The 19,758-nt window shown below is 40.4% G+C and overlaps 1 protein-coding gene across 4 annotated transcripts in view; it reads left to right on the top strand.

Moving 5' to 3' along the window:
* prpf39 (PRP39 pre-mRNA processing factor 39 homolog (yeast)) overlaps window positions 1-19,758 on the top strand; it is a 68,027-nt gene that overhangs the window by 20,646 nt on the left and 27,623 nt on the right. For all 4 annotated transcript variants that reach the window (XM_060829301.1, XM_060829302.1, XM_060829303.1 and 1 more), the window contains exons 5-6: window positions 13,447-13,614; window positions 14,321-14,480. In XM_060829301.1, coding sequence (XP_060685284.1) covers window positions 13,447-13,614; window positions 14,321-14,480 — 328 coding nt within the window. The remainder of the gene's footprint in view (window positions 1-13,446; window positions 13,615-14,320; window positions 14,481-19,758) is intronic.

Here is a 19,758-nt window from a genome sequence, read left to right as displayed (position 1 = left end):
GGAAGTATTGTTGCAGTTAGACAAGGCATTGGTGAAACCACACCTGGAGTATTGTGGATACTTGGTCCCTTGATTTGAGGAAAGATGTAGTGGCATTGGAGGCAGTTCAGAGGTGCTTCCCTAGATCTATCCCAGAGATGAGGATTTGTCATATGAACAGAGATTGAACAGTTTAGGCCTATACTCTCTGGAATTTAGAAGAATGAGGGAAGATCAAATTGAGGTATTCAAGATAATAAAAAGTTAGAATTGTAGCTCAGGTTGAGGTTCTGGTTGTAGGTTTGTGTGCTGAGCTGGAAGGTTCATTTTCAGGCGTTTTGACACCATATTAGGTAACATCTTCGGTGAGCCCCCAGATGAAGCCTGGTGGTATAGCCTGCTTTCTGTTTGTATGTTTTTAGGTTTCCTTGTGTTGATGTCATTTCCTGTTCTTTTTCTCAGGGGATGGTAAATGGGATCCAAGCCAATGTTTGTTGACAGAATTCCGGTTGGAGTGCCATGTTTCTAGGAATGCTCATATGTCTCTAGATTCGGCTCATCATTGGATGGACGTGTTTTCCCAGTCGAAGTGGTGTCCTTCCTCATCCACATGTAAGGATACTAGTGAGAGTGGGTCATGTCTTTTTGTGACTAGTTGATATTCATGTACCCTGGTGGCTAGTTTTCTGTCTGTTTGTTCAATGTAGTGTATGTTACAGTTGTTGCACGGTATTTTGTAAATGACATTAGTTTTGCTTGTTGTCTGTATAGGGTCTTTCAAGTTAATTAGCTGCTGTTTTAGTGGGTTTGTGGGCTACCATGATGCCAAAGGGTCTGAGTAGTTTGGCAGTCATTTCAGAGATGCCTTTGATGTAGGGGAGAGTGGCTAAGTTTTCTGGATGTGCTTTTTCTGCTTGTTTGGGTTTGTTGCTCAGAAATCGGCAGACTGTGTTCCTTGGGTACCCGTTCTTTTTGAATACCCATTCTTTTTGATTGCTTCTATAGTTCAGTATTTGGTTCAATCATCCCAACATCCACAAACGAAGCTGCATTAGAACATTATTTCAGTGAACCACTACACACTGCAGTGCAGAGGAACTATGCAGAGCAGAGGAAAATCACCTATGCAGTGTATTCAAAAAGAACAAGTACCCAGTAAACACAGTCCGCTGATTGCTCAGCAAAACCCAACCAGCAGACAAACAGCGTCCAGAAACCCTCCTACATCAAAGATATCTCAGAAATGGCTGCCAGACCACTAAAACAGCAGCTAACTAACTTGAAAGAACCTTTTACAGACGACAAGCAATACTGTCACTTACAAAGTACCTTGCAAGAACTGTAACAAATAATACACTGGACAGAAAACTAGCCACCAGGATACATGAACATCAACTAGGCACAAAAACATTACCCATTCTGTCTAGTGTCCTTATATGGATGAGGAAGGACACCACTCCGACTGGGATAACACGTCCATCCCAGGACAAGCCACACGGAGACACACACAAGAATTCCTAGAAGCATGGCATTCGAACCAGAACTCTATCGACAAACACATTGACTTGGGTTCTATTTACCACCCACTGAGAAAAGAACAGGAAATTGTCACCAGCCCAAGGAAACCCAAACTTAGCACACTACATCACCAGTGCTTCATCTGGAGGCTCACTGAATATGTTACCTAGTATGATGATGAAACATGTCAGGCATGACCTTGACAAAGCTCTGTTGACTCAGCCCTATTCTACCATATACTGTTCTCTCATCCTTAATAACGGATTGTAAAATTTTACCAATGACTCGGGTCAGGCTAATCAGCCTATAACTTCTGCTTCTACCTCTTTTTAACATTTTCCTCCGGGAGCCTCCCTGACTCCACTGATTCATGAAAGATCATCATCAATGTTTGCACAATCTCTCCTCTGTTATCTCCTTTACAACTCTGGCGTGTAGTCAATCTGGTCTGGGTAATTTAACCACTTTCAGACCTTTAGCTTCCCCTGCACCTTCTCAGTAATGATCACTGTATTCACTTCTGCCCCCAACGGAAGTTCTGGTATGTTACTGATGTCTTTCACCATGAAGATTCCATAGGATCTATTCTGTTCCTGCCAGTTTTTGTTTCCCTTTACTACTTCTCCAGCCTCATTTTCCAGTGGTCCAATTCTGTTCTTGCCTCCCTTACCTTTTTATATGCAGCAAAGCTTTTGTTAAGCAGCACCTATGGGAACGGAAGTATGCCGGTTGATCAATAGCTTCACATAATGTAAGAGCACAGATAATAGAAATGTAGCGTAGAAGGTGTACACATCACTGTAATACTTTATTTACAACATAAATCACTTGAGTAATAATGCAACCTTTCCTTTACATAAAACTTAGCAGCACACTCACCTTTGACTGACTACTCAGAAATTGCTATAATACTAAACTTGCGCTATTTCAGGTATATAATTTTTGACAGTTTATGGAGAGTGCTGGTCCATAGGAGAGTTAAAACAAAATTTGCTGTGTTTTTTTTAAATAAGTTCTTGCAATTTTTTTGTAATACTAGCTACCTTACTCTCCTATTTCATCTTCTTTCCCCTTGCTTTTTTTTTAGTTATCCTCTGGTTTTAAAAGCTTCCCAAACCTCTGGCTTCCCACAATTACTCACCATATTTACATTTTCTTTTGCTTTTGTGCCGTGCCTAACCTCCCTTGATTGCCTCGACATATGTTTCTTTTCCCTTGATGAATTTCTGCTGTGCCTGCCAAATTACCCCAGCAACTCCTGCCATTATTGCTGTACTGTCTTCCCTGCTAGGTTCTCCTTTCAAACAACTCTGGTCAACTTGTCTCTCATGTCTTTTAAGTAAAGGTAAGTATGTGATATCTTTTTTAAATTTGATTCCAACTTCTACCTCAAACTTCAGGGTGAATTCTATCATGTTATGGTTGCTGCCCCCAAGGTGCTCCCTCACCTTAAGTTCTCTAATCAAGTCTGCTTCATTACACATCACCAAATCTAGAGTTCCCTGTTGTGGTTCTGTTCGCCGAGCTGGAAGTTTTTGTTGCAAACGTTTCGTCCCCTGGCTAGGCGACATCATCAGTGCTTTGGAGCCTCCTGCGAAGCGCTTCTTTGATGTTTCAAACACCCAACTAGCTACGAAACGACATGACCAGCTATCCTTAGTAGCCACACACAAAGATGACAAGCAACATGAGGTTTGACTGGGACAACCGTACTATTATAGGACAAGTCAAACAGAGAACAGCCAGGTAATTCCTAGAGGCATGGCACTCATCCGCAGATTCAATCAATAAGCACATCGACCTGGACCCAACATACCGACCACCGCAACATCCGCTGGAACTGACAACCGGAAGCAGCAGATTCAAACCACTACAAATGCCAGAGGAAACATCACAGAAGCGCTTCACAGGAGGCTCCCAAGCACTGAGGATGTCACCCAGACAGGGGACGAAACGTCTGCAACACAAATTCCCAGCTCGGCGAACAGAACCACAACAACGGTCCTCAGACCTTCCAAATGTATGACTGCAGGCTCCCTTTGTATCATAGTCAAGTTTTTGGTTATATTGGTGATGATGTCTTTGAAATTATCAATGCAGATAGATGTGCTTCAGACTGTAACACAATGTTAGGCCATAATTCATTTGATAGCTTGTAAACATTTGTAATGGTCAACTTGTATCTATTGGTGGAGACAGGGTAGGAGTCATCTGTGTTTTTTTTAAAATTTCTTCAATATCTTTGAAGCATTTTTTGGGGGTGGTTAGACAATTATGTATTTTTTTTCTTTATGGTGAGTTAGTATGAGATTGTGGACTTGATAGCAGGAGTAGCCTGCATGGTGGGTTTGCTGCCAGAAGGCGAAGTCCTTAACATTTTGCCCAGAAGAGGCCTTCGTTGTTAAGAAGGTACATTCTTGCCAGTCCCAGTTCTTAACTTTTTACTAAGATATGTTTTAACTACTGAGAAGTGACTGGCGTTTGGTTGTTTTCTTTCCAGTATCAGTTCCTAACAGTTGAAGTTTGAAAATTTGCCCCAGAGAAGCTCTACTTGACTGGTTTCTTAAGATGAGGTCATTGAAAAAAGATTGGGCTTATTTATACTCATTAGAATTTAGAAGAATGAGGTGATCTTTTTGAATTTTATAGGGTATCTTAGCGGAGGTTTGAGAGGGTGTGTTCTAAGGGGATTTTTTTTCTCTTGTGGGTAGTCTAGAACTGAGGAATACTGTTTTGAAATAAAATAGTGATAGAACGTTGCAGTGCCTTTCGCCGCTCTGTTGGTTCCACACGTCGGTGCAATCTGAAGCCCATCTACCCTACGCTCCTTCCATTCTCGTCGATATGCTTATCCATTGTTGGTCCCAAGGGCCTGTTTCCACACTGTGTAAGTAATCTAATCTAATCTACCTCTGACATCTGTCCTATATCGATCACCCCTCAATTTAAAGCTGTGTCCCCTTGTGCTAGGCATCGCTATTAGAGGAAAAAGGCTCTCTTTGTTCAACCTATCTAACCTTCTGATCATCTTACGTCTCAATTAAGTCACCTTTTCAACCTTGTTCTCTCAAATGAAAATAGCCTCCAGTCCCTCCATAGCAGGCAGCATCCTAGTAAATCTCTGAACCCTTTCCAAAGCTTCCACATCCTTCCTATAATGCGGTGACTAGATTGTATGCAGTACTCCAAAAGTAGCTGCACCAGAGTTTTGTACAACTGCAGCATGACCTCATGGTTCTGAAACTCAATCCTTCTACCAGTAAAAGCTAACACACCATATGCCGCCTTATCAACCTGGGTAGCAACTTTCAGAGATCTATGTACCTGCACACAAAGATCTCCCTGCTCATCTACACTTCCAAGAATGATGACATAAAGATCAAAGCCAAAGGCACAGCAATCTCCTCCTTGCCTTCCCAGAGAATCCTAGAATAAATTCCATCCAGCCCAGGGGACTTACCTATTTTTACACTTTGCAGATTTCCTAACACCACCACCATATGCACATCAATCCCATCTAATCTAGTAGCATGATCTCCCAGTTTTGAAATGGTAAGAATTTTGAGTTAATCTGTGGAACTATCCATTTATAGTGACTAAATTTTATATGCATTTTGAGTTGTGCTGTTTGGATGTGTTATTGCATACCTCCGTAGCAGTTAGGGCTTGAACGTGGACTTTCTTGCCCAAAGACAGGGCCGTTAATACTGTGCCACAAAAGTACTTGACTCACTTCCTCCCTGGTCGTGCTGCTCGCTTGATTGAATTTCGGCCGTCAAAACATTCGAGTACTTTATTCTGCTACCCAACATACTGCAGATTGCATTACCCTCCCAATTCTTTATTATTTCCTTTTAAACGAGCAGTGCATGGAAAGATTTCTGATTATATCTGATATGTGGCATGAAGTTGTCTAATGTACAATGTCAAATTTCTTAGTAAGGGAGCATACTTGTGTCAAATAAAATATATCTTTTAAAACTGAATGGCAGGTGGTGTGATTTATGCAAACTTGTATAATTCAGATAACAGCACCAGCTCCAGTCATCTTGTACGAAAAGGCTTTTGTACATATTTGAATGACCTTTGTGCTCCCACTATTCTGTGCACCTCGGCCACAATGCCTAGCTTGTTTATTTTAGCAGGTTCAAGATTTTAGACCATAGTCGTTTAAGACTGGAAGTCTTAAATCTAAATAAAGGAAACTATGATAAGAGGTGTGAGCTGGCTACAATAAATTAAGGAAAGTTACTTACAGGGATAGGCAATTGCAAGCATGTCAAATGCATGTAGGAAGCGTAACAATTGTTTATTTCTATCAGTGCAAGAAAAATGGCCCAACCGTGGCTACCAAGCAAAATGAGGCATACTATTAGATCCAAAGAAGAAGCTGACAAAGTGACCAAACAAAGCAGCAAACCAGAACAGAGGGCAAGAGGATTGATTAAGAGGTGGAAAATAGAGTATTTGTATGCTTGCAGGGAATATGTCGATAGAAGCTTTTCCAATAATGAAGAGAACAAGATTACAAATGTCGACCCCTTACTGTCAGAAATCGAGCAAGTTATAATGGGGAGCAAAGAGATGAGCCTAATTTAAATGCATATTTTCATTTTGTCTTCAGGGAGGTGACATAACTTCACAAAAATGTTGGGGATGTAGGGTCTTGTGAAAGGGAGGAACTGAAGGAAATCAGTGTTGGGCGAAGTTTGGCTTAAAGGCTGATTAACTCCCTAGGGCCCAATGATCTCCATCTAGAGTACTGGAAAGAATGGTCCTAGAAATAGTATGGATGCTTTGAATTTTTCAAAATTTTATAGACTGGCACAGTTCTTACAGCTACCCTTGAAGCTGTAATGTAACTCCACTTTTTTTTTGTTTCTAAAACAAAAAGGAAATAAAGAGAAAACAGGGAATACAGACCAATTAAGATTGACATCAGTGGTAAGGAAAATGCTGGAGTTCATTATAAAAGATTTACTAGCAGTTCAAGGTTTGTGCGAAGATTTGTAGCTCGGGTGCTCGTTGTTGTGGTTCTGTTCGCCGAGCTGGAAGTTTTTGTTGCAAACGTTTCGTCCCCTGGCTAGGCGACGACATCAGTGCTCTGGAGCCTCCTGCGAAGCGCTTCTTTGATGTTTCTTCTGGTATTTACAGTGGTCTGTCCTTGCCGCTTCCAGGTGTCAGTTTCAGCTGTCCGCTGTAGTGGTTGGTATATTGGGTCCAGGTCGATGTGTTTGTTGATGGAGTTTGTGGATGAATGCCATGCCTCTAGGAATTCCCTGGCTGTTCTCTGTCTGGCTTGCCCTAGTCGAATTCATGTTGCTTGTTGTCTGCGTGTGTAGCTACTAGGGATAGCTGGTCGTGTCGTTTCGTGGCTAGTTGATGTTCATGTATGCGGATTGTTAGCTGTCTTCCTGTTTGTCCTATATAGTGTTTTGTGCAGTCCTTGCATGGTATTTTGTAAACTACATTAGTTTTGCTCATGTTGGGTATCGGGTCCTTTGTTCTAGTGAGTTGTTATCTGAGCGTGGCTGTTGGTTTGTGTGCCGTTATGAGTCCTAAGGGTCGCAGTAGTCTGGCTGTCAGTTCTGAAACGCTCCTGATGTATGGTAGTGTGGCTAGTCCTTTTGGTTGTGGCATGTCCTCGTTCCGTGGTCTATCTCTTAGGCATCTGGTGATAAAGTTGCGCGGGTATCTGTTTTTGGCGAATACCTTGTATAGGTGTTCCTCTTCCTCTTTTTGTAGTTCTGGTGTACTGCAGTGTGTTGTGGCTCTTTTGAATAGTGTCCTGATGCAGCTTCGTTTGTGTGTTTTGGGGTGGTTACTTTCATAGTTTAGGACTTGGTCTGTGTGTGTTGTTTTCCTGTGTACCCTTGTTCGGTGTTCTCTGTACTATCACGTCTAGGAATGGGAGTTGGCTATCCTTCTTCTCTCGTGAATCGGATTCCTGTGAGTGTGGCGTTGATGAACCGGTGTGTATTTCTGCGTTTTTGATTACAAATGTGTCATCGACATATCTGACCCAGAGTTTGGGTTGAATTTGTGGTAGGGCTGTTTGTTCTAACCTTTGCATAACTGCCTCTGCTATGAGTCCCGAGATTGGTGATCCCGTGGGTGTTCCGTTGATTTGTTCATATATCTGATTGTTGAATGTAAAGTGTATAGTGAGGCACAAGTCCAGTAGTTTAAGTATGCCGTCTTTGTTGATAGGTTCCGCCTCCTGTTTTCTGTTCTGTATGTCCAGTAGGTTGGCTATTGTTTCTCTGGCTAGGGTTTTGTCAATCGAAGTGAACAGTGCCGTCACGTCGAATGAGATCATGGTTTCTTCTTCGTCTATGTGTGTATTCCTGATGACGTCCAAGAATTCCTGTGTTGATTGTATGGAGTGTTTGGATCCGCTGACCAGGTGTTTCAGTTTCTGTTGTAGTTCTTTGGCCTGTTTGTATGCTGGTGTCCCTGGTAGTGATACTATGGGTCTGAGTGGGATGTCTGGTTTGTGTACTTTGAGTAGCCCATAGAATCTGGGGGTGTTGTTGCTTTCCGGTTTCATTCTTTGTAGGTCAGCTTTGGTTATCTGTCCGTCTTTTTTTTGTAGATTCCTTAGTGTGTTATTTATTCTATTGGTGAGTTGTGTGTGGGGTCAGAATCCTTCATTTGGTAGGTGTTGGTATCTGCGAGTAGTTGTTGTGCTTTTTTTGATGTAATCTGATTTATCTAGGATGACCGTCATTCTACCTTTATCTGCTGGTAGTATGATTATGTTCTTATCGTTTCTTAGTGCTTTCAGTGCTTCCCTCTCCTTTGTGTTGAGGTTATGTTTGTCTTTTTCTTATCATCATAGGTACGACCGTTTGTCTCACTGTTTGTTGTGTCTCCTCTGTCAGTCCATTGTTGCTGAGTGTGCATTCTAGTGCTGCTAGGAAGTCTGCTGTCTTGGCATCCCTGTGGTTGTAGTTGAGTCCCTTGGCCAGTATAGTTCTTTCCATGTCTGTGAGCTGTCTGTGGGAGAGGTTTTTAACCCAGGTGTGTGTTGTAGTGTCCTTTTTTTTGTGTGTTAGTTTGGCCATTTTTTCTTTTAGTGCCGTTTTTTTGCGGTGTGTTGTCCTGTTCTGTCCTATAGTGACATCCTGTTCTATGGTCCGGGTCCATTCATGATTAGTGGTTTTTGAAATTAACGACTTTTGGCGTGCAATTTCTTGTTTGTATTTGTGCAGTCGGTTGTGAGCGTCTGTGATCATTACCCGGATCATCCTGAATCCGTTCTGCTTGGCTGTTTCCCTGGCTTGTGGATTATTGACTGGTGGTCTGTACCTGACACATTGTGGGAGGATTTGATTCTTTCGGCATTTGTGTAGGAACCAGAGTTGTTCATATGTGATAATGTCGCCTAGCCAGGGGACGAAACGTTTGCAACAAAAACTTCCAGCTCGGCGAACAGAACCACAACAACGAGCACCCGAGCTACAAATCTTTGCACAAACCTTGAACACTTACAGGCGAGAGATGCTGAGACAAGCCAGGAAATGGGAATCCTGCACTAACCGCCTAAGCGCCACATATGAACAACTCCGGTTCCTACACGAATGCCGAAAGAATCAAATCCTCCCACAATGTGTCAGGTACAGACCACGTCGAATTGCTCGCGCCAAATGGTCCCACTCAGAGTCCAACAAGTTTATTTGGAAGCAGTAGCTTTTGGAGTGCTGTTCCTTCATCAGAACCAGCTGATGAAGGATCAGTGCTCTGAAAGCTAGTGCTTCCAAATCAACCTGTTGGACGATAACCTGGTGTTTTGTGATTTCTAACTTTGTCCAGCCCAGTCCGACACTGGCTCCTCCACATCAGAGATAATCCTGGAAATTACAGGCCTGTAAGTCTCATGTCAGTGGTAGGGAAATTATTGGAAAAGATTCTCAAGAGCAAGATTTGAGTCCATTTGCTTCTAAATGCATATTAATGATAGACAACATGGTTTTATGCAAGGGAGGTCGTGCCTCACTAACTTGACTGTTTTTGAGGAGGTGACGAAGATGATTGAGGGGAAAGTGGTTGATGTTGTCTACATGGACTTCAGTAAAGCCTTTGACAAGTCCCTCATGACAGACTGGTACAAAAGATGAAGTCACATGCCATCAGGTGAGCTCACAAGATGGTTATGGAAGTGACTTAGTCATAAGAGACTGGGAAGCAGTGTAAGGATGCTTTTCGGAATGGAGGGCTGAGACTAGTGGTGTTCCATAGGGATCATTGCTGGGACCTCTGCTGATCATGATCTACACAAACGATTTAGAGGAAAACTTAGCTGGTCTAATGAATAACTTTACAGAGGACACAAAGATGGGTGGAGCTCTGGATAGTAAAGAGGATTTTCAGAGGATACAGCAGGATATTGATCAGTTGGCGGCTTAGGTAGAAAAATGGCAGATGGAATTTACAGATTAGATTAGTGTGGAAACAGGCCCTTAGGCCCAACAGGTTCACACCGACCCTCCGAAAAGCAACCCACCCAGACCCATTCCCCTACATTTACCCCTTCACCTAACACTATGGGCAATTTAGCATGGCCAATTCACCTAACCTGCATGTTTTTGGACTGTGGGAGGAAACCAGAGCACCCGGAGGAAACCCACGCAGACACGGAGAATGTGCAAACTCCACACAGACAGTTGCCTGAAGTGGGAATTGAACTGGGTTTCTGGCACTGAGGCAGCCGTGCTAACCACTGTGCCGCCCAGAATTTAATCTGGACAAATGTGAGGTGATGCATTTGGAAGGTCAAGTATAGGTGGAAATTATACAGTGAATTGCAGAACCTTTGAGAATATTGAAGTGCACCGGGATCTGTGTGTACAGGTCCACAGATCACTGAAGGAAGCAGCGCAGGTGGATAAGGTAGTAAGAAAAGGCTTATGATGCAAGGGCTGTTGAGTATATGAATAAGCAAGTTATGCTGCACCTTTTAGAACTTTAGGCAACACTTGGAATATTGTGTATTGTCCTGGTCCCCACACTACCAAAAGGATATAAATGCTTTGGAGGGGGTACAGAAAAGGTTTACCAGGATGTTGCCTGATCTGGGGGATTCTTGCTACGAAGAAAGGTTGGTTAAACTGAGTTTCTTTTCATTGGAATACAGGAGGTTGAGGGGCAACCTGAAAGAAGTTTACAAGGTTGTGAATGACTGGATAGAGTGAAAAATAAGAAGCTTTTTCACAATTGTAAAGGGGTCAATTAATGGGGGACATGGGAGCTTCCCTGAATCTGGCCCCTGTGAGAAAGCAATTTTTCCTTAATCTTTGGTTCAGATCGGAAGAGACACACTGTTTACAGTGAAATACAGCATTTTTTTGTGACAATAATCAATACAATGTGGTCACTGTGTCCTTCCCTCTTTCTCTGTATACCTAATCCTAAGAGACATCTGCACTATAATGTGCATTCCTATGGACAGCCCGCTGTTCCCATGATTTTATGGTGTTTACCAGATATTATCTCTGGACCTTGAGATCTTCCTATGCATCCTGTTCATTTGCATTCCAAAGTTACTGGCTATGCTCCTTTTGGATCTGTCTCAAGGTTGCTTATCTCTAAGGACAGCTTAAATTCAATTATTCATTGTATTTCTCACTGTCCCAATTATGTGTAAAATATAAAAGACAGTTTTAACTGCTTGATATAAGATTTGTAATATTGATTTGTTCTAAAATTATACAGGTACTTCTGTTAGCACTTTGTAATTATTGGACTGCGAACAATCTGTTTTGTTCAGGTTGCAAGAGAAGGCATTTCTTGAGACTAACTTTCACACCTATGTTTAGTTTTTTTTCCCTAATGTTTGTAATATACTTTGGTTATATGTGTGTCTGTCCTTTTATGTTGAAAACTGCTACTATGCTTATCTGAAAGACCTTTAACTAGAACCTATTTCTTAATATTGCGAGTAACTTCAAGGAAACAACTATTCACTACAAAATAACTTCAGCTGTTGTCTTTATTGCTGACTAGGGAGTCAATCTGGCTGGTGCATGGGTTGAGACTTGCACCTGGTGTTATTTATTTCCTGGGACAGTCCTCTTTTCATTAATAAAGCTAGGATCATTCAGTTGTCTATGTTTAGGCATCCTCTTATCCAAACTATCTTGGATAGAAGCCCCCTTGCTGACCTTGGAGTAGTCCTGTTCAAAGGTACCATTATGTTTCACTTTGTAAGCAGGCTGTTTAGTTTTGCTTATTTTTCCCTTGGCCATTTTGTGTCTTAATGCTGGAGGAGGCTGTTTCAGTCTATCTAACCCTTGTTGGCCATTTTGATGTAAGCAGGTACAGGCCACCCCTACAGTTCACCTCCAAATATTTTCATATATGTAAATGATGAAAAGCAATGGACGCAGCACCAATCCTTGTGGCACACAGCTGGTCACAGGCCTCCAGTCTGAAAGAAACCCTCCACTATCACTCTGTTTTCTACCTTCAAGCCAGTTCTGTATCCACTGGCTACTTCTAGTATTCCATGTAATCTAATGTTGTTAACCAGTCTATCATGTGGAGCCTTGTCAAATACTTGGTAGAAGCAGTTATAGATTTTGGGCTATAGGATCATTGAGGAGAAAGTGGAAACCAGCACGGAGTTGTGAAATCAGCCATGTTGAATGGCAGAGCAAAATGGCTGAATGTCCTCCTCCTACTTTTCCTATGTTTCACACTTTTGAAATCACTCAAACTGATCCCTTTGCATTATTCAGTTCCATGACTCTGTTCTGCAACCCCTACACTTTTTAACTATCCTCAAACTACCAACCAAGTCTTTTGGCTTCTTCCAATAAATATAGTCAGTTCTTCTATAACGCAATGGTTGGTTTCTTGTGCAACCTCACAGTATAGAAAAATCGCACTTTTTATAAATAGTGCTTAGTGTTGGTAATGTAACAAATAGCATTGCCGTCAACACAACTTTAAAAAGTTCATGCTGTAGAAACAGCGTCCCTAGTTCGTCAGTTGTGCTACAGTGAATTCAGTTTGACAAAATGTGCATTATAACAGACATCTGTATCAGAAGTGCTATTTTCTAAATATAGAATGTATTAGCAAAACACCCGTATTTTGCTGACTTAAAATTTTAAAGAGCACATTCAAATATGAATTGTACCATTCACAAAGAAATATGTAGTTAGAGACTCATTGAATCAGTAGTAAAAGTGTTTGTTTATTGCTGAGCACGCAATCTGTGAGCTTGCCCTATTGAGCAGCATTTTAAAATATACAGGCAGTCCCACGATTGTGATCGGGTTCCAGTTTGGAATCAGTGTGAAAGTCGGAACATACAAACATTTCCTGTATGAAGGTGGATCTATGTCTGCTCTTGAATATTACATCTGTATGAGGCAGCATCCATAACCCCTTGAAATCCTTGAAACATTACTTGGGAAAGTACTGTCTGGCCTGCTGTGTTTGTCCAGCACCACATTTTTCAACTCTGGTCTCCAGCATCTGCAGTCCTCACTTTCTCCTAAAATACTGTATACACAAAAGAATACATGATATAATTTATTATACTGAAAATGGGTATACCAAGCATTTTGAAATAGTACATTATTTCACCCCCCTATGATAACCAGTACCTTTTTTAAAAGAATTCATGCCAGAATTTCAAAACATACCAATCAGTGTTGTGTTACAAAAAGATCCGTCTCCATTTGCATGCCTTCTACAGACTCTATTTAAAAATCAAAAAAAACAAAATCCTTAAGTGGTGGTTTGTTTGTCTGAGGTTGGAAGGCTTTGCTTCTAGCTCAGTTATTTTTTGCAATAGCTTAAAGATGAGAACTCATTGCGCTGTTTGTAATTTCCACTGAAAGTTTCATGGTCTTTACTTCAAGTAAGTTAATGTGAGGAATTGTGCAAAATAATCTGCAGATCACAATGACATACCAACGTATTTTCATATTCCTACAGTGTATTTGAACATGCTGTGTTAGCTGCAGGGACTGACTTTCGCTCAGACAGACTTTGGGAAACTTACATCAACTGGGAAAATGACCGGGGAAATCTGGCAGAAGTGACTGCAATTTATGATCGGATTCTTGGTATTCCAACGCAGCTTTACAGTCATCACTTCCAAAGGTACACTAGAAGATCCAAAACAAAATATTTTTTTCCACACACTCCTGTTTGGTTCAAATCTTGTTTATTGTTGAAAATCTTGCTCTCAAAGTTTGAGTGAAGTTTGGAATTGATGTGACAAAATCTCAAAACAATTGATTATGGAAATGTGAAATTAACAGTGGTTAAGTATAGAGTGAGAAAACATGTGTTTTTGTCAAGTTGCTTAAGGAAGTCCGTTCACTGGTTGACTGGGACAGATTCCATCTTGTGTGATGTCTGTACACTGGTGAATTACAGTGTTAAGATTTTTGTTGCATTTTATTGGGCAATTCATGAGTATTTTAACTATTCCACAGTTAAAATCATTCTTGACTTTCAAACTACCCTGTTTCCTGACCAATAACCTCTGCAAAAATCAATGAAATGAAACTCAAAAATTGTGCTGACCTTGGAATATTTATAAATTCTCCATATTCTTAGTAAATTAAAAGTTGTAATAGTTTATTTTTATTTTTGTGCAGAAATTCTACTACAGTCAACAAAGGATTAAATGTGAAATTCTCAATAAACTGAATCTTCAGGGTAGGAAAATTCCAATAGTGTATCCCAATATTTTGTATTATAAACTGGAATTTTCTTTCCTAACTCTTTTTTTTGTCTGGTAATGAATGACTCATTAATCTACAATTTTACACGAAGTATGAATAATTCTACTGTTTTTCAGGTTCAAAGATCATGTTCAGAATCACTTGCCTAAAAATATAATCTCTTCAGAGGATTTTATTAAACTACGTCAAGAGCTGGCATCCACAAATGAACATTTTGATAATGTTACTCTGGGAAATGATCTAACAGCTGGAATTGATATAAATGATCCTGCTCAGGTAATGTAGACTATATATAAATTCTGATTATATATGAATCCTGTAGTGATTCTTGGGTAAAAATGTATTCTTTACTTCAATATGCAGTCTCATGAACATCATAGTCTATTCGGGTAATATGTTTCTTTAACTTTGCTAACTGGGGTTTTGAAAAGCATAGTTCTAACTGTTTTATTTCTAATCTAATCTGATGTCTTATGCTACGGCATTGAGATGTATTTTGACCTGGTTTTTGTTTTTGATAGAAGGTTTTAAGGCAGAGGTTCCAAGCTGTCTATTGAAAATTTATAAAGTAAACAGCTGATGAGGCCTTAGTTTCCTTATTAAAGTTGGGACAATAGAAGCAGCTTGAATGAATGGGTGTAATCAAGCTCCCAGAAAACCAGGATTTTTGCTTGTAGCTTTCAGCAATTGTTGCAGAGATCTCAGCAGGTTTTTGGAAACTATAGTACATTTCTCCCTGTTACACTTTCTCAGAGTTTTCTCTTAGTGTTTTGCTGCTGCTGGAGTTGCATATGTGACTGTGTTTTTTCTGAATTTGCCTTTGTCAAGGGTGTGTTTATGACATTACTGATAAACTGTTCCAATATAGTAACAAGTTACTGGATCTATTAATTAGTTAATCATTATAATAGAGTTACGGTTAAGCTAATTTTTTCTTCTGTTCTTATAGTATATGAATAAAGTGCCTTGCTTGACAATACATTTAACCAATCAAATTGCATTTGGAGCACAACACCTTATGCTTTTAAAATAAATAAAATCTAGTGTCTACGCTACTTTAAAATATTTGGAGGGGGGTTTGGTCTGGTCTGTAAGTCTATTCACGTAAAGTTCTTTTGAGTTAGTGGCATGATTAGCCCTCACTAATGGGTAAAGCCCATCGGGTCTATCTTGTCAATGTATGGCCATGATTGATCAGGTCATTCAGTTTCTTGACAGAAAATTAGATTTAGTAAACTCGTTTGTTTGAAGTGTTAACAGGGCATAAATTGGAAAAAGTGCAAAGAAGATTTAAGAGGATCTTGCCAGGATTCATAGGCCTGAGTTATGGGAAAAGGTTGGCCAGAGTAGGACTTGGAATGTAGGGGAGTGAGGGGTGACTTTATTGAGGTGTATAAAATCATGATGGACATCGATAATATGAATGCATATAGTCTTTTTTTTCCCCCATGGGTGGAGAATTGAATGAGAGAGCATTGTTTTAAGGTGAGGGGGGAGGGGAAAGATTTAAGAAGAACCTGAGGGCGAACATCTTCATACGAGAGTGGTGCATATATGGAATGGGCTGAGGCAGATACAATAGCAACGTTTTTTTTTTAAAAAATTTAGATACGTACATGGGTGGGAAGGATTTAAAGGGATATGGGCCAAATGCAGGCAATTGGCTGAGTGGACACCATGGTCAGCATGGACCAGTTTGGGCTGAAGGGCCTGTTTCCGTGCTGTATTACTGTATAATTAATGAAGCCTAATGATTTTGTAGTGTATGTAAATTTCCAAAAGGTATTCAACATATTTCTGCGAAACAGGTTTAAGCAAAGTTAGAGCTCATGGAATAAAAAAGATGGTAGCAATGTGGGTATGAAAGTAATTGGTTCAGTGACCGGAAACTAACTGTTAGAAGTGATTCGTATGGAGGAAGGTTCTCTGGGTCAGTGCTAGGACTTCTGCATTTCCTTAAGAAATGATCTAGACCTTGGGTGTACTGGAGGTAAGTTAAAATTGTGAGCGACAAAAAAAATCTGAAAGCATTATAAATTGAGGACACTGTAGAATTTCAAAGGAATACTGACAAGAGTGGGATTGATAAGTGGCAGATTAAGTTCTCCAGTCAGATCTTCTATAATATTCTTGTACAGCCCCACGTTATTAGAAATGCTGCGCTTGAGAAACCGTGCTGAGTGTGTTGGTGCTGTAATCTCCTTACAGCTAACACACATTTTAAGTTTGCACTTTAGAAAGAGTGTCCCCATTTCATCATTCACATTACAACAAATTTGCGTTATTGAAGCTTAAGTTATAAGAATTGCGTAGGAGTATGCTTAAGAAGGAAATCAGGAAGGCAGAAAGGGGACATAGCTTTGGCAAATAGTGTTAAGGAGAATCCAAAGGGATTTTACAAGTACATTAAGCACAAAAGGGTAACTAGGGAGAGAATAGGACTCCTCAAAGATCAGCAAGGCAGTCTATGTGTAGACGCAAGACCTGGGTGAGATACTAAACGAGTATTTTGCATAAGTGTTTACTATGGAGAAGGACAAGGAAGATATGGAAAAGGGGAAATAGATGGTGACATTTTAAAATGTCCATATTACAGAGGAGGTGGTGCTGGATGTCTTAAAACCCATAAAGGCGGAGAAATCCCCAGGACCTGATCAGGTGTACCTTGGAACTCCTGTGGGAAGCTAAGGAAGTGATTGCCAGGCCCTTTGCTGAGATATTTGTATTGTCAATAGTTGCAGGTAAAGTGCCGTAAGACTGGAGGTTGGCAAATGTAGTGCCACTATTTAAGAAAGGTGGTAAGGAAAAGCCAACAAACTATAAACCAGTGTGCCTGACATCGGTGGTGGACAAGTTGTTGGAGGGAATCCTGAGAGGCAGACTTTGCTTTTACTTGGAAAGGCAAGGACAGATTAGGGATAGTCAACATGGCTTTGTGGATGGGAAATCAAGTCTCACTAGGTTGAGCTTTTTGAAGAAGTAACGAAGAGGATTGATAGAGGCAGAGCGCTGGACATGATCTATATGGACTTCAGTATGGCATTTGACAGGGTTCCTCCTGGTAGACTGATTAGCAAGGTTAGATCACGTGACATACAGGGAGAACTAGCCATTTGGTTACAGAAGTGGCTCAAAGGTATAAGACAGAGAGGGTGGTGGAGGAGGGTTGTCTTTCAGACGGGAGGCCTGTGACCAGTGGAGTGCCACAAGGATCGGTGCTGGGTCCCCTACTTTTCTTCATTTTACATAAATGATTTGGGTGTGAACATAAGAGGTAAGAGTCTGTTTCCATGCCTTACATCTCTATGACACCAAAATTGGAGGTGTAGTGGACAGCGAAGAAGGATACCTCCAATTACAACAAAATCTTGATCAGATGGGCCAATGGGCTGAGAAATGCAACTGGAGTTTAATTTAGATAAATATTTTGGGAAAGCAAATCAGGGCAGAACTTGTATACTTAATGGTACGATCCTGGGGAGTGTTGCTGAACAAAGAGCCTTAGCATGCAGGTTCGTAATTCCTTGAAATTGGATTTGCAGACAGGTAAGATAGTGAAGGAGGTGTTTGGTATGCTTTGTTTTGTTGGTCAGTGCGTTTGAGTTTAGAAATTGAGAGGTTATGTTGTGGCTGTACAACACATTGGTTAGGCCACTTTTGTAATATTGTGTGCAATTCTAGCCACCTTCCTATTGGAAGGATGTTGTGAAACTTGAAAGGGTTCAGAAAAGATTTGCAAGGATGTTGCCAGGGTTGGAGAATTTGAGCTATAGGGAGAGGCCAAATAGGCTAGGGCTGTTTTCCCTGAAGTATCGGAGGCTAGGGGTAATCTTATCGAGGTTTACAAAATGATGAGGGGCATGGATAGCATAAATAGAAGAGTTCTATTCTCTGGTGTGGGGGAAATCCAGAACTGGAGGGCATAGGTTTAGGGTGACAACGGAAAGATATAAAAGGGACCTAATGAGCAACGTTTTCATGCAAAGAGTAGTGAGTGTATGGAATGAGCTGCCAGAGGAAGTGGTGGAGACTTGTACAATTAGAATATTTTAAAAGGCATATGGATGGGTATATGACTGGCAAGGGTTTCGAGGGATATGGACCAAGTCCTGGCAAATTGAGCTAAATTAATTTCTGATATCTGATTGGTATCTTTTCCATGCTGTACATCTCTGACTCTATGACCTTTTATTTGAAGACACGGCACTGTCTACATTTTAGTAGAAAGATTGATAGCGAGTGGTATAAACTGAAAAGATTAGCTGGAGCATAGACACCAGGGTGTATAAGTGCATAAGTTATTCAAGTTGGCAGGAGAAATGAGGGAGCAGTTATCCAATATAGAGAATCCAGGCTTTCTTAGTAGCAGCATGAAGAACTTGAGCAAAGTGGTTATGCTGGACTTACATAAGATACTAGTTGGACCTCCCTTTGGAGTATTATGTATAGTTATGGCAGCACACTTCAAAAAAGATGTGAATGCATTGGTGAGTGTGCTGAAACAGTTTGAGTGGTTCTATGGGTAAAAAAATTCAGTTATAAAAATTAATGAAAAGTTAGGACTATTTTTGTTGAAGAAGAGATGGCTAAGGAGATTTGCAAGTTTTCAAATTGAAGTGTTTTAATAGAGAGAAACTGTTGCTATTTGTAAAAGGATTGAGGTTGAAGGATACAGATTTGTAATTTGTTAAAAGACAAATATCACAAGCTTATTGTAAGTAGTTAAGATCTGGTAAGTGTGGTGAAGGCAATTTCAGTCAAGGTGGTTGAGGAGAGTGGGTAATTGTTCCTCTTCAAATGTGTAGCTTTATGGGAAGACACTAATTCGTAATGCTAATTTGCGGAGCTGGTGCAGATGTAATGGATCAAATATGCTGCATTGATCCTATGAGATAGAAAGTAGATTTGTTGAATCACTAATTTGCCTTTCACTGAAGAAAACATATAAAATATTAACTGGAATGGCACCTTAAAATAAGTTGTAGAGAGGCATTTATTAGGTTTACTATTTATAAGCAACAATGTGGAGAAAGTTATTGGGTTTAAGATTTTCAAATCTACAGGACTTGATGGTTTTCACCCTAGTGTGTCCAGAGTAAATGTGAAAAATTTGCAGATGTTGTTTTAATTGTCTGTTGCTCTTCAGATTGAGAAATTCTGCATTTGGACTGGAAAATTAAATGGTACTGATATTACTTAAAGTGAGCAAAAACAATTAAGGTATAAAATTTTGTGACTTGTTTTCTGTAATCCTAAGTTAGCAAAGAGCCATTGTTAACTATAAGCTGTAGAGGTAAAAGATAAAAATAGTTCTGTGCTTCAGAATGTGTGGTGGTGACGTTCATGAATTTCTATGCCGACTTGTGAAGAATGAAACATGTGAGTAGATTAACTTTGTCAGTGTGTACTTACATAATGGCTTTCATAAATTGATGTCGATAGTAGTCATGATTTGGAGATGTTGGTGTTGGACTGGGGTGTACAAAGTTAAAAATCTCAACACCAGGTTATTGTCCAACAGGTTTAATTGGAAGCACACTAGCTTTCAGAGTGT

This window comes from Hemiscyllium ocellatum, chromosome 8 (genome assembly GCF_020745735.1).
Source record: "Hemiscyllium ocellatum isolate sHemOce1 chromosome 8, sHemOce1.pat.X.cur, whole genome shotgun sequence".
Taxonomy (NCBI): domain Eukaryota; kingdom Metazoa; phylum Chordata; class Chondrichthyes; order Orectolobiformes; family Hemiscylliidae; genus Hemiscyllium; species Hemiscyllium ocellatum.
Note: the sequence above shows the minus strand (reverse complement) of the source record. Positions and strands in the feature narration are given on the sequence as shown.